This window comes from Bos indicus, chromosome 3, assembly GCF_029378745.1.
Source record: "Bos indicus isolate NIAB-ARS_2022 breed Sahiwal x Tharparkar chromosome 3, NIAB-ARS_B.indTharparkar_mat_pri_1.0, whole genome shotgun sequence".
NCBI classification, from domain to species: Eukaryota; Metazoa; Chordata; class Mammalia; order Artiodactyla; family Bovidae; genus Bos; species Bos indicus.
This window is the reverse complement of record NC_091762.1, coordinates 6717565-6743347: the sequence shown is the minus strand read 5'-3', so window position 1 is coordinate 6743347 and position 25783 is coordinate 6717565. Positions and strand designations below refer to the sequence as shown.

Sequence of the window (25783 nt, the reverse complement as noted above, 5' to 3'; positions counted from 1 at the left end):
TTCCTACTGGCTCCAAATTGACTTTCAGTTCATCTTTGTAGTTTTATTCTTTCTAGCATCAATTCTACACCCAGTGAGTTCTTAAGGTCTGCTGCTGCTGCGGCTAAGTCACTTCAGTCGTGTCTGACTCTGTGTGACCCCATAGATGGCAGCCCACCAGGCTCCCCCATCCCTGGGATTCTCCAGAAAAGAACACTGGTGTGGGTTGCCATTTCCTTCTCCAATGCATGAAGGGACTTGAAATCCTAGGCTAGTCATGCTGCAATGAATCTTAGAGATATTTAAGTCCTTCTTCTTCATTTTATAGATAAAGGAACTGGGTGTCAAATAGGGTGAGTGATTTGGTGGTTTGCCCATGACAACACACACAGTTAATGGTAAAGCAGGGACCACCGCTCCTGACTCCCAGGCCCAGGTTCCTTCCATCAGACTACCCACCCCTTTGGAGGCCACTTGAGGAAACAGTCTTTCTCTAATGATCATGTATAGCTGGACAGCATTATGGTTTCGTTTTTGTGACTTCTGATGTACATTTATAGGGATGAGAGGTAATTTGGGTTTGAGGGACAGCCTGAATCCAAGGAACCGGGCAAGACAACAGGTTCCCACAGAGCTCTTGGAACCTTGGTCTTGTTAGCATGCTTAGCAAGAAAAGCTAGTTAGAAGGCCCTGGGGACCAGCTCACCCTGGCAAAGAAGCCTAAGTGCTGGAGATGCAAGACAACAGGTTCCCACAGAGCTCTTGGAACCTTGGTCTTGTTAGCATGCTCAGCAAGAAAAGCTAGTTAGAAGGCCCTGGGGACCAGCTCACCCTGGCAAAGAAGCCTAAGCACTGGAGATGCTTCTGTACAACTGTCCCCTTTTCCCAACTTCCTGTCTCCCACCAAAGTTCATACAGCTACTTTCAGTTCAGTCACCCAGTCGTGTCTGACTCTTTGCGACCCCATGAATCACAGCACGCCAGGCCTCCCTGTCCATCACCAACTATACCTATACACATTTCCACACCGGAAAATAATTTTTATTTCCCTGGGTTCTCATCATTCATGCCCCTGGAGATGTGCTGAGAGGATTTATGGGATCTCAACTGCTAATGATAATGTGATGCTAGTTCTAGGTTTCTGAACCCAGGCCTGAGGTACTAAGGCTGTGTGTATGTTTGTGTGTGTGTGTGTATGGCTTGAGAAGGGCCTTGGAAAGGGACCTCCCGGGTTGAATTTCTCTTCAGTGAGCAATGCTAGAAGCTGCCCAGATTGGCTTTTTCTTCCTTGTATCAATATGTTTTTGTCAAAACTAGCCCGAGGGTGGCCTCTGGTATCCTTCCTGCCAGTAAAAGATCTTTCTCGGGGGATATCAGAAACTCATTTGCCCCTTAAGCACTCTAGTTATGCCAAGTGGAGAAAAAAAAGATGCAAATTTCAAAGAAGAGTATCAGCTAATATTTAATAAGCACTTAATATATTCCTGGTACCATTCTATCAGCAAATTTAGTCTTCAGAAGCACCTTAGGAATTAGGTGGCATTGTTATTCCAGTTTCACAGAGGGGAAATTGAGGCCCAGAGACATTAGGTAACTCACTCAAGGTTATAGACCTAGCCAAGTGGCAGAGCTGGGATGTGATCCACCTCCAGGGAGCATGTTCTTGACCTCTGTGCTCTGCTGCCTCCTGCAGAGTTAGCCTCACTGAATGTATGCTAACCAATCACATCAAGTCTCTAATGTTATGCTGGCAGAGACAGTGAAGTCTGAGTGATCCAAAGAAAAACAAATTCTCCGGGTTGGGTAAAAAGAGAAAGGGAGAACATGGAGTAAAGACATATAACCACAAATAGCAAAACAAGAGGGTGGAGGTGGTTGTCACTGAGGGAGTAATAGGGCAAACGTGAAGTTAAGTTAGTACCCAAACAGGAACCACATGACTTTGGGATCCTTGGTATATGGCAAGTGCTTCCCAATCAAAGGCTTTGCCTTCACCCAGTGATAACAAAATGCCATGTGCTTCCTCCCAGGATGCATGTTCCTTTTGCTTTAAGATTTCAACAAATCAGGAATCAGGGCATTCTAAAACTCAAACAAGCAATAAGCTTCTCTGGGCCCTCTTTCCAGATTGTTCCCTAAATTGGTGGTTCTTCTTGACCCTGATGTCACACTACAGACAGTATGGAGAGTATGTGCTGACAGAAGAGTGTGATGGCAACATAGATGGTGAAGAGACGATGGTAATTGAGAGGAGATCCAACCAGTCCATTCTAAAGGAGATCAGCCCTGGGATTTCTTTGGAAGGAATGATGCTAAAGCTGAAACTCCAGTACTTTGGCCACCTCATGTGAAGAGTTGACTCATTGGAAAAGACCATGATGCTGGGAGGGATTGGGGGCAGGAGGAAAAGGGGACGACAGAGGATGAGATGGCTGGATGGCATCACTGACTCGATGGACATGAGTCTGAGTGAACTCCGGGAGTTGGTGATGGACAGGGAGGCCTGGCGTGCTGCGATTCATGGGGTCTCAAAGAGTTGGACACGACCGAGAGACTGAACTTAACTGAGATTCGAGTTTCAGCTCTGGCACTATCTCCTTTGTGACTTTAGCTAGATTTCTTCACCTTACTTTGCTCACTTATAAAATGGGAAGAATAAAGTCTGCTTTCTGCCCTTCATGGGGTTACAATAGGGGGACCAAATGAGATAATGGAAGTCAATGGGCTCTGGAAAGTTACATGCAAATATCAAGGGTTGTGACTTGTCACTTTTGGAAGAGAAGGAAATGAAAATAATGCAAACTGTAAAACAACAGTTTCTTTCAAGCTGATGATGGAGGAGGAAAGAGAAAAAGAGTTCATTAGTAATGCTGGGAGGGATTGGGGGCAGGAGGAGAAGGGGACGACAGAGGATGAGATGGCTGGATGGCATCACTGACTCGATGGACGTGAGTCTGAGTGAACTCCGGGAGTTGGTGATGGACAGGGAGGCCTGGCGTGCTGCGTTTCATGTGGTCTCAAAGAGTCAGATATGACTGAGCGACTGATCTGATCTGAGTAACTATTATGGTCCCTCGTGGTCTCCAAGAGAGACTCACGTTACCTTTGGGGAATAGGGGTTCTAACAACCCTGAACTCTGGCTATCCCAACTCCAAGGGATGCAGGGCCCTGTGCCCAGGCTGAGCATATCCATGACAGTGTATTTTTCACCCCCCCCCCCACTGGGGAGAATAGTGTGATTGTTGACTTAGCTCTTGGTCTTAGCCAATAGGCCTCTGAAGAGCATGGATGTGGTAAGATAGGCCTCCCAGAATTTTTCAGTGGTTTGGACACATACACAATAAAGTAAGGCAAAAGTTAAGACATTCAAAACAATGAGGGTTTTGGAGGGGCTTAAGTAGAAGGCGATGAGTTGCTAAAAAGTATGCAACTTCTTTTTTCCCTGCTTCACAGATGTTAATGACTTGGGCCATTGTCTTATTTGGTGTTGTGTTGATCTCCTGGGTCCTCATGATGGACACCTATCATAGTGCTTGGCTTGTAGAGGCAATCAGTAAGTGTTTGAGGAGTAAAAAGAAGGCAGGAAAGAAAGGACATGGAGAAGCTCCCTTTCTTCTCTGTATTTTTCTACAAAAATGGATCTAAATTATGCCATGAGATGCTTGAGCTCACAAAGATATTCAGAAGCTGAGAAGAAGACATAAGAATACCATTCTTTTAAACGATGGGGGTGTTAGGTAGAAGGATGACAGACTGAAGTTCCCTGAACTGCAGCTACTAATGTGCAGTAATGAGGTCCAGCCCCTGGTGTCCGAGGGCTTTGAGAGCCTTTGTCCTTGCAGAGGTAGAGTAGCCTCTGAGCTTATTCCTAAAAGCCTAGATTCCCTCTCCTCTGGTCTATGGGCAGAGCATTTTAGTGGCTGTAAATAAAGAAAAATGTGCTTACATTTTCCCAAATTTGTATTACTCTTGACATTTCAAGGGAAGGATTCAGACTTAATCTTTTGGGTGCTGTAAGCTATAGTCAAACTATAAGATCTAACAATGAAGAGTATCTTGTATGCATAAGTATTGCTAATTTAAGAAATGCTTCATCTTGGCATAGGAGAATCCCTGGATATGGGGATAGGCTAAAACCACGTTGAGAAAGCTACAATATTTGTTTGTTCTAAGTAGGTTAAACCAATATTTAGGACTTTTTATAGCTTCTTATTGAGTAACTTGCTTAATAGTAATGGATGCCTCTCCTCCTACTATACAAATACTACTTCTACTGCTCTTATTACTACTACTAGTGATAATAGCAGTAATGACATGATAAGTCTCTGGTTACTCTTTTTGTTTTTTCATTAAGTAAAATTAATCCTTAATTTCTCTTATGATGATGAATCTGAATTCCTCTCTTGAAGTGCCAAGAGTAAGAAATTTACAAATATTGGGGTAAATTTAAAGACTTTTTTTCTACATTTATGACCACTAAGATGCCCTGCATATAGGTAGAAAACTGGCTTGTCCCAGTTCTCTGAGGCTTGGGTGGTCTTCTCTTTAGAAATGTGTTTGGGTCTTTGATTTTCTTAAAAGGATGTGAACCCAAAGTGCAGACTGGCTAACAGTGAAAGCAGTTGGATCTGCCTTTACATAGTAGGGTAGACTATCTTCACTTTGGGCAATTGGTAGGGTTTAAACTTGGATTCTTGGTCATTGAGTGCTTTTTAAAAACTCCCATGTTTTCTCTGTGGCCTCTCTTCCTGGTGGGTCCTGAACACTAATCTTTATCAGATTCAAACACTCAGCTCAGCTTTTCAGAGGATTTCTCCTTAGGTTTTTACACTGCCTCTCTTATACAACTCCAGCATTTGGCAAATGTGCTGGACAAGAAAAATGCTGCCTGCTAGAAGGATCCCAGGCCTCCTTCAAAAACTCTGGTATTTTATCCTCCAGTGACCCTTTACCAGTGCGAAGCCCAGGGTCAGCCTCTTGCTTCTGCCCCTTGCAATTGGCAAGCGGCTACATATGACTGCAGAGGCGATGCTGCTCCTCAGTCTCCCTTCTCTGAAGCTTCAGTTCCTCTGCTCTCACCATGTCAGCACCAATCGAATGGCTGTAAACAGATGATTTATAGATTTTATCTAGTTCTTCCAGTTATCTTCAGGGGGAGTGTTGGTTACTATAAGCTACTCCATCCCACCTGGGAACAAAAATAAAAAGTTGACTTTTACCTTGCTGCTGCTGTGATTCACGTTAACTGATTATGCCTTGCTTTTTGAATTGGTTGGTAGGCAGCTTGGAGACAAATTTGAGGCCCATCACCAGCAAAGTGTATAGAACCAAATGTAATATTGATTATATTTTGGGTATTAACCTTAGCTCCAGCTTACCTTAATGTCCTTATTCTCTTTCCCCATACCTGCATTTCTACACTTATTTGTTTGTTTATTTCCTTAGCATATTGTACAGTTTTGGAAGCCAGTTCCAATTTTTTTTAGAATGAGTCAGAGTAAAAATAGTTTAAAAAGTCAATAACACCTACCCTTTATTAAATGTTACTGTTCTAAGCATTACTCTGCTGTAAACATTACTAAGTACTTGACATATATAACTCATATTTTCTCATAAACAAGTACTGTTATTACTGTAAAACTGAGAGGCTGAAAGCTTAAATAATCTTCCTAAGGCCATAAAACCTCTAAATTGCTTAAGAAAGAGTGAATGTAATATTTAAAATGAATGACCCCCTCTCCTTCTGGATATCATTTATTGAACCCTATTGCCTTCAAGGAATTGTTAAGTTCCTTGTACATTACATTTCTGCAACAACCTTGCTTGGCAGGATTATTTAAGATGAGGAAGTGGAGGTTCAGAGAGGCTTAGTAACTTGTCTTGAGGTCCCCCAATTTGGAAATGGCAGAATCAAGTTTTAAGCATAGGCCTCTTTTGATTCCAAACTATGCCACTACTTTGTTCTCAACTCCTAGCTCATGGCTACCCAGCTGTCTCAACTTACCTCCTTGTTGAGGGAAAGGACACACTATTTTAGCAGGAGGCTTTCACTGACTTTGTTAACCAGGAAGTCTAACATACCTTATCCAATTCTTATCTCAGTACCCGGAAATCCAGTACAGCTTGGGGACCCCTCTTCTGGAGTTCTACAATAATTGTTTCTGGAGAGCATTTTAGGCTTTTAGGAAAACTGACATTCTAAAGGGCTGTTCTTAAGGGAAATTTCGACTTGACCAAAAGAGGTCTTGGCAAAATAGCCTCATTGTACTTAGAGGAACCCAGAAAAGTTTCCTTGGCACCTAGCAAGATCCCAGTATGTAGGTATTTACTTGCACAGTGAACATGTCTGAAGCAGTCTGCTCAGTAGGGTTTCTGGAGAGAAGGGGCCCAAATGACAGCTTCTTTAATTAGACCACCTTGTCCTCTCTGGAGCTGGAAAACCTAGGTCATGGTAGCCTGAGCTTGAAGAAAGAGGAACCAGGGATCAGATTTGAATTTCAGTCCTCATTACCTTAATCAGCTGTTCATCCTTGAGTAAGTCAATTCACCTTTCTGAGCCTCAGAGGTTCTGATATTTAACATGGAGCCATTGGAAGGATTGATTTCTTGAAGGCCTGACTCTAAAGTTTCATGATTGCAGATGTTCCTTTAGGTCATCAGCTGCCTTGGGTCCCCTGGTTGACCCTAATATCTGAGCCGCGCCCCCACCAGTCTTACCTGCCCTGTGCCAGAGAGGCCCAGCTGTCAGCCCTCCGTGGCCTCAGGCCTGTGTGCCGTGTGTGTGCTTTCCTGGAAGCTGCATATAGGACACTCATTGATGGGGAGAGCCTGTGGTCTGGAGTTGACAGTGAGATGGTAAACATCAAGAAACAAGCGGCCCTTTCAGGCTCTCAACTTTGGCAGCACAGTGTGAAAATAATTCTTGGAAGCTGGGGCCTGGTGGCAGCTGCTTCTCCTCAGCCTGCCTGCCAGGCCCTACCAGAGCTCAGGAGGCGCCGCCTTGCTGCCCGGGCATGCAGCAGCCAGCGCCAGTACTTTTCCACTCTGGGAAACTGGAAAAGTCAATTAGCTTCTCTGTCCAGGAGATTGGTGGGTAACGGAAGCGTAGGCAACCACCAAGACAACTCAGCAGGCAAATCAGGGATGCCTTTTTGCTTCAGGGTCTCTTGCTTCCCTTTGTGATTTTCTGCCTTTTCATGGTGCTTTATATTTCATAATGTGAAGCTCAGAGACAGACAGGTGGGCTTGGATAAACAATGAAGTGGGCTTGGGGGAAAAGGAAGGGGACCTGACATTTAGGACTTGGGCCGACTTGGCAATTCTGAGTCTTCACTATTGGCTGGGATCCCTTCCACAGAAGGAGTTTGTCAAAAATAGGCACATTCAATGGGAAAACCACATTGGTACCGCTGAGAAGTGCCACGTTGGTTGCTGAGGGCCAAGGCTTATCCTGGTTCCAAAGACCCACTAGGATGAGGAAGGCCATCCAAGATCAGCTTGTCTACTTCCCTGTGTCCTTTCTCTGAGGCCCCTGGGAAGAGCAGTTCATCACGGAACTTTGCCTAGTGACTGCTTTGATGGCTTTTATCTCTGAACTCCCTTTCTTCATGCTATGTTCATTGGTCTCAACGTCTAAGACCTACAGCTCTGCTCCGTTGTCTGAAGAAGGTTTGTAATACTTGTAGCCCAGAGTCTTACTCTGGCTTGAGTTGGGGATCTTCTACTGACTAATAATCTGGTCAGAACTTCTCTTTCTCTCATGCAGTTCAGTTCAATCGTGCAGTCATGTCTGACTCTTTGAGACCCCATGGACTGCAGCATGCCAGGCCCCCCTGTCCATCACCAACTCCCAGAGCCTGCCCAAAATCATGTCCATTGAGTTGGTGATGCTAACCAACTATCTCATCCTCTGTCATCCCCTTTGCCTCCTGCCTTCAATCTTTCCCAGCATCAGGGTCTTTTCCAATGAGTCAGTTCTTCACATCAGGTGGTCAAAGTATCGGAGTTTCAGCTTCAGCCTGAGTCCTTCCAATGAGCACCCAGGACTGATTTCCTTTAGGATGGACTGGTTGGATCTCCTTACTGTCCAAGTGACTCTCAAGAGTCTTCTCCAACACCGCAGTTCAAAAGCATCAATTCTTTTGTGCTCAGCTTTCTTTATGGCCCATCTCTCACATCCATACATGACTACTGGAAAAACCATAGCTTTGATTAGACGAACATTTGTCGGCAAAGTAATGTCTCTGCTTTTTAATATGTTGTCTAGGTTGGTCATGGCTTTTCTTCCAAGGAACAAGCATCTTTTAATTTCATGGCTGCAGTCACCATCTTCAGTGATTTTGGAGCCCCCCAAAATAAAGTCTCTTTATTGTTAAGACAGTACGTTTCTTACTGTTTCCATTGTTTCCCCATCCTCTCCTGCAAATACCCACAAAGCACTCTTGCAGAACTGTCCTCTAGAGATTGTTGTGATTTGGCAACAAGATAGCACTCCCTGTGACAAACCCTGACCCTCATCAGGGAAATGCTGCTATCAGCGTATTTTCTCAGCAAACATGGGCTGAGTGCCTTTTATGGCCAGGCACTTTGAGAGGTTCTGGGGCAGATCAGTTGTAGCACCTGCTCTAAAGAATTCAACATGTTGTTAAGATCACACTCTTCATTTATCCATCCTTGAATTCCTCCTTCCATCTATCTACCCACCACTCTATCTCTTTCTTTCTTTCTTTAATTGCTAAATGCATGGTGAGCACCTAATGGTACTCTGTGTTTGTAGGTGGTGGTGGGGGGGAGAAAAAACCTGATATAATTAGTATTTTCAAAATTGCTTACAATTTCAGTAAGGAGGTAAATAAGCACAAGTAAAATGGAAAATCTCAGGTGAAGGTTGCTACCTAAATGAATGTCCCAATTTTTCCTGCCATCACTTTTATCCTCATACCATGTTTTAATGTTTTCCATAGTTTTGTCAGGCTTCTCTGTTAGACGGTAAAGAGTCTGCCTGCAGTGCAGGAGACCCACATTCGATCCCTGGATCAGGGAGATCCTCTGGAGAATGGAATGGCTATGCTCTCCAGTATTCTTGCCTGGGAAATCCCATGGACAGAGGAGCCTTGTGGGCTACAGTCCACAGGGTCGCAAAGAGTCAGGCATTACTGAGCGACTGAACAACAACAAACTTGATAAATTCATGAACAAAAACATGTGTGTGTGCGTTAGTTGCTCAATCATGTCCAACTCTTTGTGACCCTGTGAACTGTAGCCCACCAGGCTCCTCAATCCATGGGGATTCTCCAGGCAAGAATACTGGAGTGGATTGCCATGCCTTTCTTCAAAGAATCTTCCCAACCCAGGGATCAAACCCAAGTCTCCCACTTGGTAGGCAGATTCTTTACTGTCTGAGCCACCAGGGAAGCCCTATAATGGCCCAGACTTTTAAGGAAGTCTCAGATATCTGCTGCCAGGTTAAATGTCACCAACAGGGGTTATCCTTCTTTAACTTCCTAGGCCTTTTTTTTCTTTCTTTAAAAAATTTTTATTTTATTTTATTATTTTTGCATATTTATTTATTCTTAATTGATTGCTTTATAATATTGGCTTGATTTACATCAACATGTTTTTAAGTTCTGCAAAAATAAACAACACCATACAAAATTCTTCTTTTACTAGTTTTTCTACCTATATATATTTATTAAGGACTCAGTTAATGCCAGACACCCTACCATAAACCAGAGAGACAACAAAGAGAAAGCTAGATAGGATGCTTGCCCTCAAGACATGTACTGTTTAATGGAGAGGCAAAAATTAAACAGTTATTTGTTCTAAAAGTGTGAGAAGTGCTATAAAGGGAAAGTAGTACATTATAAGATTATGTAGCAAACAATTCTTATTGAGCTGAAGACACAGAGGAATTCCCTGATGGAGGGATGGTCTGGGAGCTGGAGCTTGAGCAGGATTTAGGAGGTAAGGGAGGGGAACGGGAGAATGTGTCAGGCAAAGGGAACATCATGTTTAGAAAGACCTGGAGGCTGGAAGATACTTTGTGTCTTTGTGAAGTTGAAATAAGACCATTGTGCTGGGATATAGAGAACAAAGATCTGGGATAGCACATTAGGCCAGAGAGGTAACCTGAGGCCTGATCATGTAGGCTTCATGGGACACATTATCTTGAGAAGAATGAGACGCTGTTAGAATGTTCATGTTCAAATAAGGCTTCAGGAAGCTCACTTGTGCTACTATATGGAGAAGGGACAATAGGAGAGCCAGGAAGAAGAGCTAGAAGGCATTATAGTATTCCAGGCACAAGATGGTGGAGGTTGGGCCCTGTGTAGAAGTAGTGGGGAAGGGGAGACATAGCTGAACTTAAAAAATTTGCAGGAGGTATTGGACTGGCACATTTTTTAAGTTCAGCTATTTCTCCCCTTCCCCACTACTTCTATGCAGGGCCGGGAGACCTGGGTTGGAAAGATCCCCTGGAGAAGGGAAAGGCTACACACTCCAGTATTCTGGCCTAGAGAATTCCATAAATATAGCCCATGGGGTTGCAAAGAGTTGGACACGACTGAGCGACTGTCACTTTCACTTTCATTGGACTGGCAAAAGAGTTCATTTGAGTTTTCTGTACCGTCTCACTGTTCACACCGTTTGCACTGTTCGCTGAACCCAGGGTAGGCAAGGCGTGAGCTAAGAAGCTGGAAAAAGGCTCAAGGAGCCGTCAGAACTGCAGACACAATTATTCTCTCCTGGCTGGCATGGCAGCTATAGCACAGCGTCTCTCCTGGCTGACTCAGCAGCCATAACATAACCATAGCATAACCTCATTTAACATAACCATGCTGTCGCTCCAACACAGCCCCAGTGCAGCAGCAGCCAGGGCTGTCACGGTGAAGCTCATACAGGTGAACTGCAGACAGTAGCCTGTGGCCAAGCGAGTACCTCATGATACACATGTGCAGTGCTATAAATGATCTCAGCCATTACATAACCATGCAAAGTCATTGTTTACAGAACATGGGGTGGGAGAGCCTGACTGGCGCTATCTTGTTAATTTCCTCACACCATCTTATGGGAAAACCTGAATAAACTTTTTGGCCAAACCAAGAAATTTGAGGGATTTGCTGATGAACCAGATGATTCTCAGAGGCCAAGTTTACATTGCACTTCTTGATTGCCTCTTAGCAGAAATAACATGTCACCTATCATCCTGAATCCTTTCTCTCCAAAAAGTTTATATCAGTTTCCAGGCAGAGGTTCAGAGACTGCTGCCCCTCTCCTCCGACTCAGGGAGAGCCCTTCTTGTTTTTGTCAATGTTGTTGACACTCTGCTGTCTACACACAGTGGGCTTAAACTCTTTTGTGATGGAAGGATTGGAGGGGATGAGGAGGAGGGGGCTCTGAGACATTTAGCATTTTTATGTGAAGACCTGGAGCCTCATCTTCTCCCCCACTTCCTCTAATTATCAAACTTGATTGTGCATAAATGCCAATGGCTGTGGGACCATCCTTTGCTGGGCCCCATCTGCAGATCCAGTAGGATGGGGGTAGGGACTGAGAATTTGCATTTCTAACACGTTCCTGGGTGATGCTGGTGCTGCTGGACCTGGGAGCATGCTCAGAGGACCACGGCTCTAACACAGTGGTAGACAAGGAGACCAGAACCTTGGGGAAGGGAGTTGGTACTCCTTTGTACCAAGGAGAGTATCCCAGGTGGAATCTCAGGTCTTCTCTCTTTCTCTGTTAAATAGGGTAAATTCCCAAAAAAGTTTCAGTTCAGTTCAGTTCAGTTGCTCAGTCGTGTCCGACTCTTTGCGACCCCATGAATTGCAGCACGCCAGGCCTCCCTGTCCATCACCAACTCCTGGAGTTCACTCAAACTCACATCCATCGAGTCGGTGATGCCATCCAGCCATCTCATCCTCTGTCATCCCCTTCTCCTCCTGCCCCCAATCCCTCCCAGCATGAGCCTTCTCCAATGAGTCAATTCTTCGCATGAGGTGGTGGCCAAAGTACTGGAGTTTCAGCTTTAGCATCATTCCTTCCAAAGAACACCCAGGGCTGATCTCCTTTAGAATGGACTGGTTGGATCTCCTTGCAGTCCAAGGGACTCTCAAGAGTCTTCTCCAACACCACAATTCAAAAGCATCAATTCTTCCGTGTTCAGCCTTCTTTACAGTCCAACTCTAGTTACACCATAAAATAGAAAGAATCCCTGAACCTAGGAAATATAATGGAACCAAAATGTTTCATGAAGGCAGCTACAGCAGCAGCAGCTCTGTTGAAACTTCTCGGTTGCTGTTCCCAGGATAAGCTATGCCTTGGTGGGGAAGTTATTTGCAACAATATCATGATTCACCCCAGGCGACCCCCCTTCCCCATTTCTGGTTTACTTTAGATGTTCCGGGAAGCAGTTCTCATTATACTCACAGCTCAGTGTCTAGAGATACATGATAGCCAGGAATGAAAGCCCAGTGGGACTGTGAACATGGATTTCTCTTTCTGTCCGGCATGGCCCCAGAAGATCATCCGGTGTTCAGGCTGGGAGGGATCTGGAAGCAGAGTGATTCCCAAGACTGGCTGCACAGCAGAACCACCGGGAAAACTTTAGAAGTGTGCAGGTTCCTGGGCTCAGCTTCAGAAGCAGAGGCTCACAAGTGTGTATTCTAGAACCTTCCCAAGCAATTCTAAACAATTGGTTGGGAACCACTGCCTTAGCGATCATCTGATCTGACTCCCTTGCTGTCCACAGGAGGAAACTGAGACCCAAAGAGGCTGTGGTGTTTGCTCAGATCCCACGTGGGTTAAGTGGTGGAGCCAGGAATGAACTTGAAATCATTTGCTTTTCAGAGGTTGTAAAGTTTAGTGTTGTCACAGACTCTAGAGCCAGATTCTAATCTGAGTTAGTATTTACTCAATGAAAGGTCTTGGGCAATTATTTAAATTCTTTCCAGTAAAGTGGGTAATAAGTGGGAAACCTGAAATAATAAGTAAGAAAACGCTTATCTTGTTGCCTGACACTTGATAAGTGCTTCTAAATGAATGTTATTATTACGTATTTCATCAAATTTAAGAAACTGCTGACTCTAAGAAGTGTCATTACTTTCTGTGCCTCTAAGGAAAGAAAAACACTGATGAACCATGACTCACTATTTGCTTGCAGGATGCATTCAGATTTTAGGGACGTTCACATGTGGGAAAAAATGGGAAATACGGTGTTCCACTTCTCTTTCCTCCACCCTGTAAAGGTAATTATGTTATTAAATTAAATACTTCAACAGTAAATGCAGATCTGTGAAGAAGAAGCATACAACATATGAGAAGATCAGCAAGGAGACCAGTGTGGCTGATGGGAAGGATGGGGTGGAGACGAGGTTCAGGACAGTCAGAAGGCAGGCTATGTGTGAAGAGTTTTAATTTCATTACAAGTGAGATGGGAAGTTAATGGAGAGCTTTGAACAGAAGATTTACATGCTGTCATTTATATTGTAGTAGATATATGGGGACTTGTCTGGAGAATCCCAGGGACAGGGGAGCCTGGTGGACTGCCATCTATGGGGTCGCACAGAGTCGGACACAACTGAAGTGACAGCAGCAGCAGCATCAGATACATGGGGAAGGGTAGGCTGGATGAAGGGAGGCCAGGTAGAAGATTCTTATTCTATTCGTGGTGACAGAGGACAGTAAATTGGCCTAGACTGGTAGCACAGTATTTGCAAAAGGTAGATGGGATATGGGAATATTTTTAGAGTAGCTAACAGAAGTTCCTATCAGCTGATGGACTGGATATGAAGTGTGGAAGGAGTCAAAGATGGGCCTCAAGATTTTTGGCTCAAATCATTGGAATAATGGAGTTGGCTGAAATGGAAAAGACCCAGGAATGAGTTTTGGAGGGAGAATATTTTACCCAGCTTTCTTTTTATTCCTGAGCTATATCTATCTCAAAGGTTTACCTTCTGTTTTCAATAAATGTTTTAAAGCAACTATTCTCTCCCCTGATGTGCACTGAGAAATAAAAGAAAAATGAACAAGATACAGTCCTTTTATTTTTTCCCTCCAAAACTTTGCCATCTATAGGGAGATAGGACTAGACACAAGTATTACATAGCAGTATGTGCCCAGTGCTATCAGAGAGATGTTGGAAATGTCAGAAATCAGAGGAAGGAGAAATTTATCGAAATTGGTACTATCCTCCCTCCAAAATGCTTGCTTTAGTTGAGTACAAGTTTATTAGACCAAAGGAGGATGCTACATAATAACTTAGGCTAGTCTTTCCACTGCAGGTACACTGACCTCCTTGCTCTAACTCAACCAACCAAAAATGCCTTGCATTCCCTGTTCACTTTACATGAAGCGTGCTCCCCTCTGGAGTCACCTGGTTTGATGTCTTCCTTCTTTGAGACAGTTCAGTTGCCTGTTCAGTTGCCTTATCTCAGAGATCCTCCTGGTCTTTTTATGCAATAGAGCACCCGTTCCCTTCCTGTACTTGATTTTCTTCACAGGCTTTACTGTCTTCTCTCAGATTAGATACTTATTTGCTTACTGTCCTCTCTTCCACCCTAGAATGTAAACTCTGTGACAAAAGGACTCTGTCTCTTTTGTTTGCTACTGTAACACCACAGAAATCCCCCCAAATCATTGAGCAAGTTAATAAAAATAAGAATTAAAAACCTCACAGATTTGGAAAGCAATACACAAACAAATAGATTTTCATGCTGGGGGTGATGTTGGGGATAGGACTAGCTTTGGGAAAAAAGCTTTGGTTTCAGAAGGCAGAGGGGAATGCCGGAGAGCAGCTCTCTTATGGATCTGCTGAGCAGCTTGCGTCTTGGGAGAGACAGCTCGCCTCCAGTCACTCTTTTGGCTAAAGCAGAGGGCGCAGTCTGGTGCGCTGGGACAAACTTTGGGTTGGGATTCAGAAATGTGATCCAAGTCAAACCCTTACTGCTTAATAGTCATGGGACTTCAGTTTGTTTCCTCATATATATAATTTGAAAATAATAGTACATGCCCTGCCTATCATACTGAGTTATTGGAAGGGTAAAATGAGGTAGGCAATTGGACAGCACTTTGCAGACTGTGAAGAATTGTATTTTAGGGGTCAAGATGGCAATTGAGGGCACTGCGACATGGATGATAGCCAAAGGAGCCAGGAATATCTGCCTTGGGCAGCTCAGCCCCTTCCCCAGGAGGTCCCTGAGAGGAATATACCCACGAGGGACAGTTGCAAAGGGAAAGCAAAGTACAAATAACTGCACTTGTGTCCTGAATGCCCAGGCAAGTACTCTGGAAGACTGGACTAGGGCATGTAGATTGTGGGCTAGACCTCCAGAAGCCTTTCCTTGCCATTAAGTCACTGGTGATAAAGATTAATACATTTAGCACACCCAACAACATGTAGAAGAAGTTTCAAGCAGGGGCCTGGAGCAGACCTGGAGTCAGGGTACCACTTTTGCTGAATGACGGATTCGAGCAGAAGAGAGGACCATGCCCTGTGTGTGATTTTGAAATGTATGTTGACCTCACTCATTAGTAATCTTGGCTCTCTGGCATCTTGTATTAGAATTTCCTAATCCTTACTCCTCCCTTCAATTTCTCATTCTAGAGAGTTCAGAGTTTGAGAATTTGATGCTTTATTTGTGAAACTCCCAGATTTATACTTAAGATTTGCATTTAAGGGTCTAGAATAATGATTATCTGTGGAACCAATCACCTCTGAAGGAGAAATTATACATTTGATAAGAAAAGGCAAAGCTAAATCCCCATGCTCATCTCTTGATTCAAATCTGACTTGGAAGATGAAGTGGACAGTAACACAGAAGAGTTTCAGTTGGGTGTATGGCTATGTTTCTTGCCAAAGCTGCCTATATATGATTTTGCTTAATCATACTATTTCTGGGAGAGTTAGCTGGCCCAGAATCGTCCTTTCCCTAGGGCCAGACAAGAATCCAGGAGCTTTCCTCTGTGTGATACACACAGAAGGGCCTCTTGCCTTCCATTTGTCATTATTACAGTGGACGTCATTATTTTCCAAGCCCACCATGTTCCCAAGGACAGCAGTCTGGCTGTTTCTGTGCCAACCTTGGACACAATGCTTGTGTGGAATCATTTTCTCTTTGACAATTTGCAGCCACTCCAGGGAACTTCTAGGAAAGGAGTTTGGCTCCTTCTAGCCTTGTGACTTCCCTGCCTCTGTCGCCTTCCTGCCTAGGGAAATCTCACCTCTCTTCCTACCATCTCTACTTCATGCTACAGTCCCTTAAAAAGCACAGGCTTTCTAGGAAGTCATTGGTTTTCAAGCAGTTTCTTTCTTATTTCTTCCCTGTCAACATAAATCTTCCAAGGGGTGGAGGAACAGGAAGGCCTGGCTACCTGCTTTGAAAAGGGGTTTGGAAATATACAAATAAAATCTCAATGTGTTATCCCATTCCAGAGGTTACTTTTTGAAAAATAACTTCACTGATGTACAACTCACATACAGTAGACTATGCACATTAAAAACGCATGATTTGGTCTGCTTTGACATGTGTATAGACCTGTGAAATCATCACCATAATCAGGATAATGACCATATCCACTCCTGCCAAAAGTTTCTTTGTGCCCCTTTGTAATTCCTCCTGCCTGCTCCTTCCTTCCCTAGGAAGCCACTGATTGGCTTTCTGTCACTGTGGATTGACTTGTTTTCATTTTCTAGAACTATGTGTAAATGGAAGCATGTAACATGTAGTCTTTTTTGCCCGACTTCTTCAATACTCTCCCTCAGCAGATATTTTGAAAGTCATCTGTGCTGTAGTATGTATTGACGGAGCATCCTTTTTCATTCCTGCTGGGTAGTAGAGCTGGGACTAGGGTGAGGCAAAGGAGGGGCCCAGGGTGCAAAGTGGAAGCAGGCACTTGCCCTCTGCAAGGGCAGCGCTGGCACTCCCATGACCCTGGGAGTGAGTGCCTCCTGACATTTCGCACCCTCAGCTTCTCACTTGCTTCATTCTAATCCCAGTCCTGCTGAGTAGTATGTCATTGCATGGGTATATTGTGATTTGTTTATCCCTTTACCTGTTGATGACATATGATCATTTCCCAATGTTAGTTACATATTGGAAATAAAGCTGTTAGGCACACTCCTAAGTCTTTGTATGAACATACACTTTTATGTCTTTTGGGCAAATACCTAGGAGTGAATTGGGCTTCCTAGGTGGCTCAGTGGTAAAGAATCAGCCTGTGGATGCAGGAGACTCCGGTTTAATTCCTGGGTTGGGAAGATCCCCTGAAGGAGGAAATGGCAACACACTCTAGCACTCTTGCCTGGAAAACCCCATGGACAGAGGAGCCTGGCAGTTTACAGTCCATGGGTCACCAAGAGTCAGACACGACTGAGCACGCACCCAAGCATAGATATGTGGGTCTACTTCTAGACTTTCTCCTGTTTCATTGGTACGCTTGTCTGTCTTTATACCAATATTACACAGTCTTGATTTCTATAGTTTTATGTCTTAAAGTCTGTGCTAATCCTTCCTCTTTGATCTTCTTTTTCAGTTTTTCAGCTTTTCTGTGATCTTCGCCTTTCCGTATGTTTTTTAGAATCAATCTGTTCATTTATACTAAAGTGTCTGCTAAGACTTTGATTGGGTAGAATGGACGAATTGACTCTTTTGTCCCATGAATGCAGTAGCATAAATCTCTACTTCTTTAGATCTATGATTTCTTTTTGCGTGTTGGGTGGTTTTTAGTATATAGGTCTTTCACATCTTTTTTCATGTTTGTTGTTGTTCAGTCACGCAGTCACGTCTGACTCTTTGCAACCCCTGGACTGTAGCACGCCAGGCCTCCCTGTCCCTCACCAACTCCCGAAGTTTGCCCCAGTTCATGTCCATTGCATCCAGCCATCTCCTCCTCTGCCTCCCTCTTCTCCTGCCCCCAGTCTTTCCCAGTATCAGGGACTTTTCCAGTGAGTTGGCTGTTTGCATCAGATGATCAAAATACTGGAGCTTCTGCTTCAGCATCAGTTTATTCCTAAGTATTTTGTAGTTTTTGATGGTATTTAAATTGCAACTGTTCACCACTAGTATAAACTTTATCTAATTTTTTATATAACTGATCATATTATCTCCAATTAAAGACAGTTTTACTTCTTCCTTTCCAATCTGGGTGCCTTTTATTATTCTTTTCCCCTTGACTTGTTGCTCTATCAGGAAATTTCAGTATTCTAAAATATTCAATCATTATTGGAATAATTTCAATATTCCAACATTGAGCTATAATGGACACATAGCAGTACACTAGTTTCAGGGATTCAATATATCGAAATGATAATTGTACATATTGAGAAATGATCACCACAGTAAGTCTAAGTTGACTATCACCATGCATAGGTACAAAAATATTTTTTCTTGTGATAAGAACTTTTAAGTTCTAAAGTTTTACTCTCAATAACTTTAAGTATGCAGTACAGTGTTATTAATTATAGTCCCATGCTGTACTTTACATCCCTATGACATGTTTATTTTATAATTAGAAATTTGCACCTTTTGATCCCTTTCACCCACTTGACTCATCCCTCACCATCAACTGATGTTCTCTGTATCTGTGAGCTTTTTCTTCTTCTTTTTGATTGTTTGCTTTTTAGATTCCACATGTAAGTGAATCATATGGTATTTATCTTTGACTTATTTCACTTAACATAATGCTTTCAGGATCCATACATGTGGTCACAAATGGCAAGACTTCATTCTTTTTCTTATGACTGATTATCATTCTATGGTGTATACTCCATTGTGCATGTATGTACATATACATATATATGTACACACACACATCTTCTTTACCTGTTCACCTATCAAAGGACACTCATGTTGTCCCATAACTTAGCTATTGTAAAGAATGCTACAATTGAAATGAAGGGTGAACATGTAGTTTTGAGTATGGTTTTCATTTTCTTCAGATAAATGCCCAGAAGTAGAATTGCTAGATTATATGGTAATCATTTTTAATTTTTTGAGGAAACTTTGTATTTTTTTCCATAGTTGCAGCACCAATTTACATTCTGCCAGCAGTGCACAAGCAGTCTGCTTTCTCCACATCCTCGCCGATACTTGTCACTTCCTATCTTTTTCACAATAGCCCTTCTGACAGATGTGACGTGCTGTCTCATTGTGGTTTTGATTTGCATTTCACTGGTGATTAGTGATGTTAAGTTTCTTTTCATATACTATCCATATGTTGGCCATCTGTATGTCTTCTTTGGAAAGAAGTTAGTTGAAGAATAGTTGAAATCTCCAACTATAATTATGAATTTGATAACTTTTTGGCAGTTTTTTGGGTTTTTTTTTGGCTTCATTTGTTGGAAGGTTTGTTATGAGGTGAATAAACGTTTATGACTGTCATGTATTCTTAATGAATGAACCCCTTTATCACTGTGAAATACTATCTTTATCCCTTGTCTTGATATATTGTGTCTGACATTCAGCTTTCTTTTGATTAACTTTTCATGGTATATTTTTTCCATATTTTCTTATAATTTATCTGTGTTTTTATATTTAAAATATGTTTCTTATAGGTTATATGTACTTTAAATTTGATTTTTCTTTTTAAATCCACTCTGATAATTCCTACTTTCTAATTGGTATATGTAGACCATTTCTATTTAATGGGAGTATTTATATGGTTAGCATAAAATCTATATTCTTGCTATTTGTTTTCTATTTGTCCTATTGTTTCCTTTAATTCTGTTTTCTTTACAACTTTAATTGAATTTTTATGATTCCATTTTATCTTTTCTTGACTTAGTAGCCATAAGTCTTTAAAAAATATTATTTTAGTGCTTGCTTTACGGTTCATAGTGTACATCTTTAACTAAATAAAGTCTACCTTCACATGATGTTATATCACTTCACGTAGGGTATAAAAAAAAACCTTTCAACGGGCTAGCTTCTATTTTTCCTCTTTAAGTCTTTATGCTGTTATTGTCATGCATTTTAATTTTGTATATGTCCTAAACACAATGCTATTATTTTTGTTTAAATAGCCTATTACCTCTTAAAGAGATATAAATAACATTAAAAATCATCTTATTTACCATGTAATTGCCATTTTGAATGGGATATTTGCTGTTATCTTCATCTTTGGTCCTCTGATTGTAAAGTATCCTTTTCCTCTAGATGTTTTTAAAATTTTCTCTATCACCTGTTCTAAGCAACTGGATTATGATATGCTGTAACATAGTTTTCTTCATTTTTTTATGCTTCAGATTATTTTCTTGAGTTTATAATTTTCATCAAATTGAAACAATTTTACACCATTTTTATTCAAATAATTTTCTGTCTTCCTCCTTCCTCTTCTTCACCGAATCCATTTACATGTATATCTAGATATTTGAAATTGCTCCACATCTTACTGATGTTCTGCTTTTTGATTATTGCTTGATTCTCTTTTCTTTCATTGTTTCATTTGGAACAGTTTCTACTGTTGTCTTTATGTGTATTATTTTCCTTCCAATATGTGATTTGCTTTTAATTCCATTCAATGTATTTTAACTCACATATCATGTTTTACCTCTGGAAATTTGATTTACCACTTTTCTATATCCTCTATAGCTTTCCTTATATTTTTGAACCTGTGAAACACAGTTATGACTATTTTTGTGTTTTTCTTTTCCCATTCTAACTTCTATATTAATTATGAATCTGTTTCAATGGATTGATTTTTATTTTATTATAGATACTATCTCTCTGCCTCTCTTACAGCCCAATTTTTTTTAATCGCATGGGACATATGTATACTAAAAAATTATTCATTGTTTATCTGAAATTTAAATTTAGCTAAGGATCCTTTATTTTATTGCAAATTATGTCTTGAGACCTCTAGTCCGCTTGACCTCTCCAGACTCTTTTCTTTGTCTTCTGAGCTCAGGAAATCCTCCAGCCGCTGCCTGAGTTTTCACTCCCTCTGCTACAGCCTGGATGTGCTCATGGAAGTAAGCTGTTACCATTGTGGAGCTCATACTCTTTGTTTCCTTTCTCTCAGGAATTGCTGCCCTTTGTTGTCTGATTTTCATTATGTTGAAACCCAATTTTTCATATACTATTCCTATTTTTTGGTTGTTTTACCCAGGAGAATAAATCTGGTCTTTGTTAGTCTATCTTGGCTGAAGGAAGAAGTCCATCTCTAGAGATTATTATTCTTAGCCAGAGGCAAAAACATGCTGCTGATGGGGCCAAAGCTGTGTGTTCAGTACCTTTATAGGAGAGTTTAAAAATTTTTTTAAACTCTGCTCCATAGTTTTATGAAATCAGCTATCTAAGGAAAAAAAAATGCTATGGGTCATAAAAGGTACATAGTAATTATGAGGATGTGAACTTACCACTGTTGTGAAACTGATTAGAAATGCATGTCTGCTAATAAGGAAATGGGGATGGGCCATGGAGTTATCACCAAGTGAAAGGATAAATTAGCACATTACAGGATTGTCAGAATTTGGACCAAAAGATAGGGTTGACTGAGGGTCAATGATTGGAAAACTGAATGCTAATAAGTTTGGAGGCCAGTCCAGGAAGAAAAGGCTGAGAGAGTCAGAGTGGTCAAACCAGGGCTGTAGGGGACTTAGTCCCTCTTTCCTGTCCAATAATCAACTGCATTCTGGCTGGGGGGGTCTCTGAAAATAAAAGTAACAGCATCTCCTCTCTTTTCTCTTTGGTTCCTCTTGGTTCAGCTGTATGCCGCTACCCTCTGGGCATGTCAGGAGGCCACATTCCCGACGAGGACATCACAGCCTCCAGTCAGTGGTCAGAGTCCACTGCTGCCAGATATGGAAGGTGAGAATGCGCACCTCAAAAAACCTGAGCTCTGGGTTGGACAGATGGCTCCCTTGGGGCTTTCCAGATGGCCCAGGGGTAAAATATCTGCCTGCCGATGCAGGCGATGCAGGTTCGATCCCTGCATTAGGAAGACCCCCTGGAGTAGGAAATGGCACTCCACTCCACTGTTCTTGCCTGGAGAATTCCATGGACCACCTGGCAGACTGCAGTCCATGGGGTTGCAAAGAGTCAGACACTTCTGAGGGACTGAGCATGCCATGCATGGGTTGGACAGAATAACTGGCTCAAGGGGCTAACAGAGAAGGATGACACTTGGTGGGAGCTGGTGGGAATGGGGAAGACATCATGTGCTAGTCTAGCAGTCTCACCCCTAGAGCCTCACCACCCATTGCGGGTTGGCTTATTGACATGTAGTACACCTGCTGTAGCCACTTTCTCACCATGAAGTACTGCAAGAAGTGGACTTCGGTGGTACCTATGGGAAAGTGCAGATTAGGTAGGACACTGGGAGTTGGGAGCCCTGATCCTCTTTTTGGTGAGTATCTGTGAAACGTCACTCACAGGAGAAGACATCAAGGACTCAATGAGGCATTGAGGTATCCAACAAATTCTTCCTTCCTCTCAAGGATACCTTACACTGAAGGGCCATCCTCATCCATAAACAAAATATGGTAGGTTTCTTCTGGTCTAATATCAAGGGTCCTTTAAAGCAATAAACACCCTTGTCAAAAACTATTTAACTTGTTAAGAAATAACCTTCTTCTTGGAATCTAGTTCTTTTGGTGTGAAGTATTGATCTCTGTTAAAATGGAAGCATCCATTTTAAGCCTTACTATAAACATCCCTATAAACCTTCTCCATGATTTCTGTCTTGATGTGTGAAAGATTAGAGTGATGTCTGGTGGGGCTGGAAGGGAGTGGCCATGAGTAGGTATCATCTGTGAGAAGAGACACATTCCTGAGAAGAGGGAAGAGGGGAAGAGGGTCCCAAAATAAACTTTACAATGATTTCACAATTTTGCTTGCTGGTTGGTCATCCTGGAGGTCATAAAATGAAACCAGATTATTTACTTTTCCCTGACATGCCCTTACTCCTCACTCTCACCATAGGTTTTCATGGCTTTTTGCTGAGCTGCCACGCTCACCCTGCTGGTTGAAATTCCACTGCATTGCACAACCCACACTGCAGATCTGATGATTCCTCCCTCCCCACTCCTATAACTTGATATCCAGGCAAGGAGTGGTTAGCTTTGTTATAAGGAATAGAGGGTAGGGAGGGTTTCATTGCATGGGACCTCCCCTGAGACCTCTAAACAAGGGTGGGAAGTAAAGGCTACATGTTATCTGAAGGTCTCCATCTCCTTGGTGGTGACTGTCTTTCTGGGTTTCATGGTGCCTGAGGGAGAGGGAACTGGCCACAAGTGGGTATGGTGGTGACAGTCAGACTGGTGGGGAGAGCCCAAAAAGTCCATCTGGACTGGACTCCCAGCCTGCTCTCTCCCTTCAGGACTGGCAGCTGCTTGCTGGGGACTGGTAAATAACTGTGGTTTCACGGTTCCTTCCTCTTCCCCTAACCCTCATCCATCAAGGCTGGACTCGGAAGAAGGGGATGGAGCCTGGTGTCCTGAGATTCCAGTGGAACCTGATGACCTGAAGGAGTTTCTGCAGATTGACTTGCACACCCTGCACTTTATCACTCTGGTGGGGACCCAGGGACGCCATGCAGGGGGCCATGGCATTGAGTTTGCCCCCATGTACAAGATCAACTATAGTCGAGATGGCACTCGCTGGATCTCTTGGAGGAACCGGCATGGGAAACAGGTAAGAAGAAGAGACATCCAAACCCTGGGATGTCTGGGACTGTATTTTGACTTAGGCTAGAAGAGGAAGCACACAGATTGTCTATGCAGGTGTATGTGTCCACAGACCTGCCATTCCCTTGGGAATGTGTGACCCAAGATGAAGAGGATAGGATGGGGGCACAGACAGGGATATCAAGGCTGCTGAGAGAGCTGTGAATGAATACATTCTGCTCCTTGAATTAAAAAGAAAGGTTCCATCAAAGAGATAATGACTTGGGGAATGAAGAAGAGTCAGCGTAACTTCATTGCAACTCCTCACTCTTTCTCTTCCTTCTTCTTAGGTGCTGGATGGAAATAGTAACCCCTATGACATTTTCCTAAAGGATTTGGAGCCACCCATTGTGGCCAGATTTGTCCGCTTTATCCCAGTAACTGATCACTCCATGAATGTGTGCATGAGGGTGGAGCTTTACGGATGTGTCTGGCTGGGTAGGTGTCTAAAGAGAGGGAGCTTATAAACTTTATTAAAAACATCAACCCCTGGTCAATAAAGGCAATCAAATCAGAAGGAGGATTTCCTTCCACTAAGAATTTCACTGGAATTACTAATCATCCTGGTTAGAGTAAAGAAAGGAATATTATTCATCCACCCAGGGTGTGGTGCCCCACACCAAGTTACTCTGCTGACTGTTGCTGCAGAGGAGTGCTCCCCAGGATTGCTCCTTGTGTGCCCAGATTGAATCCCAGGTGGGCACACTGCTCAAAATAGCACTCTTGAAGCCTCAGATAGTTCCCTGGGATAGCTGGTCTAAGCAGCAGGTACATCTCCTTCTCAAAGGCACTGACACATCAATGTTTCCTTTGGCAGATGGCTTGGTGTCTTACAGCGCTCCAGCTGGACAGCAGTTTGTACTGCCGGGAGGCTCCATCATTTATCTCAACGATTCTGTCTATGATGGAGCTGTTGGGTACAGGTAAATCCTGGGAGACGTTAATCATCAGACTAGGCAAATGACCACCAGAAGAGAATAATGCTTTATCATGGCCTGGGAACAACACTCAATGAATCAATCAACTAGCTAGTGTTTATTTGGCACTTATACCAGGCATCGTGAGATAAATTTAGACAAAGTAAAATCAATTCAGTTCAGTTCAGTCACTCAGTCATGTCCGACTCTTTGTGACCCCATGGACTGAAGCATGTCAGGCTACCCTATCCATCACCGACTCTCGGAGCTTGCTCAAATTCATGTCCATCAAGTTGGTGATGCCATCCAACCATCTCACCCTGTGTCATTCCCTTCTCCTCCTGCCTTCAATCTTTCCCAGCATCATGGTCTTTTCCAATAAGTCAGTTCTTCACATCAGGTGGCCAAAGTATTGGAGTTTCAGCTTCAGCCTGAGTCCTTACAGTGAACATTCAGGACTGATTTCCTTTAGGATGGACTGGTTGGATCTCCTTGCAGTCCAAGGGACTCTCAAGAGTCTTCTCCAACACTACAGTTCAAAAGCATCAATTCTTTGATGCTCAGCTTTCTTTATGGTTCAACTCTCACATCCATACATGACTACTGGAAAAACCATAGCTTTGACTATATGGACCTTTGTCAGTAAAGTAATATATCTGCTTTTTAATATGCTGTCTAGGTTGATCATAGCTTTTCTTCCAAGGAGCAAGTGTCTTGATTTTGGAGCCCAAGAAAATAAAATCTGTCACTGTTTCCATTGTTTTCCCACTTAGTTGCCATTAAGTGATGGGACTGAATGCCATGATCTTCATTTTTTGAATGTTGAGTTTTAAGCCAGCTTTTTCACTCTCCTCTTTCACTTTCATCAAAAGGCTCTTTAGTTCTTTGCTTTCTGCCATAAGGATGGTGTCATCTGCATATCTGAAGTTATTGATATTTCTCCCAGCAATCTTGATTACAGCTTGTGCTTCATCCAGTCCAGCAGTTCTCATGATGTACTCTGCATCTAAGTTAAATAAGCAGGGTGACAATATACTATACAGCCTTGATGTTCTCTTTTCCTGATTTGGAACCAGTTTGTTGTTCCATGTTCTAACCATTGTTTCTTGACCTGCTTACAGATTTCTCAGGAGGCAGGTCAGGTGGTCTGGTATTCCCATCTCTTTAAGAATTTTCCACAGTTTGTTGAGATCCACACAGTCAAAGGCTTTGGCGTAGTCAATAAAGCAA

The 25783-nt window shown here is 42.7% G+C and overlaps 1 protein-coding gene across 5 annotated transcripts in view; it reads left to right on the top strand.

Moving 5' to 3' along the window:
- The window catches only part of DDR2 (discoidin domain receptor tyrosine kinase 2), a 183378-nt gene that overhangs the window by 105532 nt on the left and 52063 nt on the right, over nucleotides 1–25783 (top strand). For all 5 annotated transcript variants that reach the window (XM_070782702.1, XM_019986902.2, XM_019986911.2 and 2 more), the window contains 4 exons: nucleotides 21678–21780; nucleotides 23373–23604; nucleotides 23927–24074; nucleotides 24454–24559. In XM_070782702.1, the coding sequence (XP_070638803.1) occupies nucleotides 21678–21780; nucleotides 23373–23604; nucleotides 23927–24074; nucleotides 24454–24559 (589 nt within the window). The remainder of the gene's footprint in view (nucleotides 1–21677; nucleotides 21781–23372; nucleotides 23605–23926; nucleotides 24075–24453; nucleotides 24560–25783) is intronic.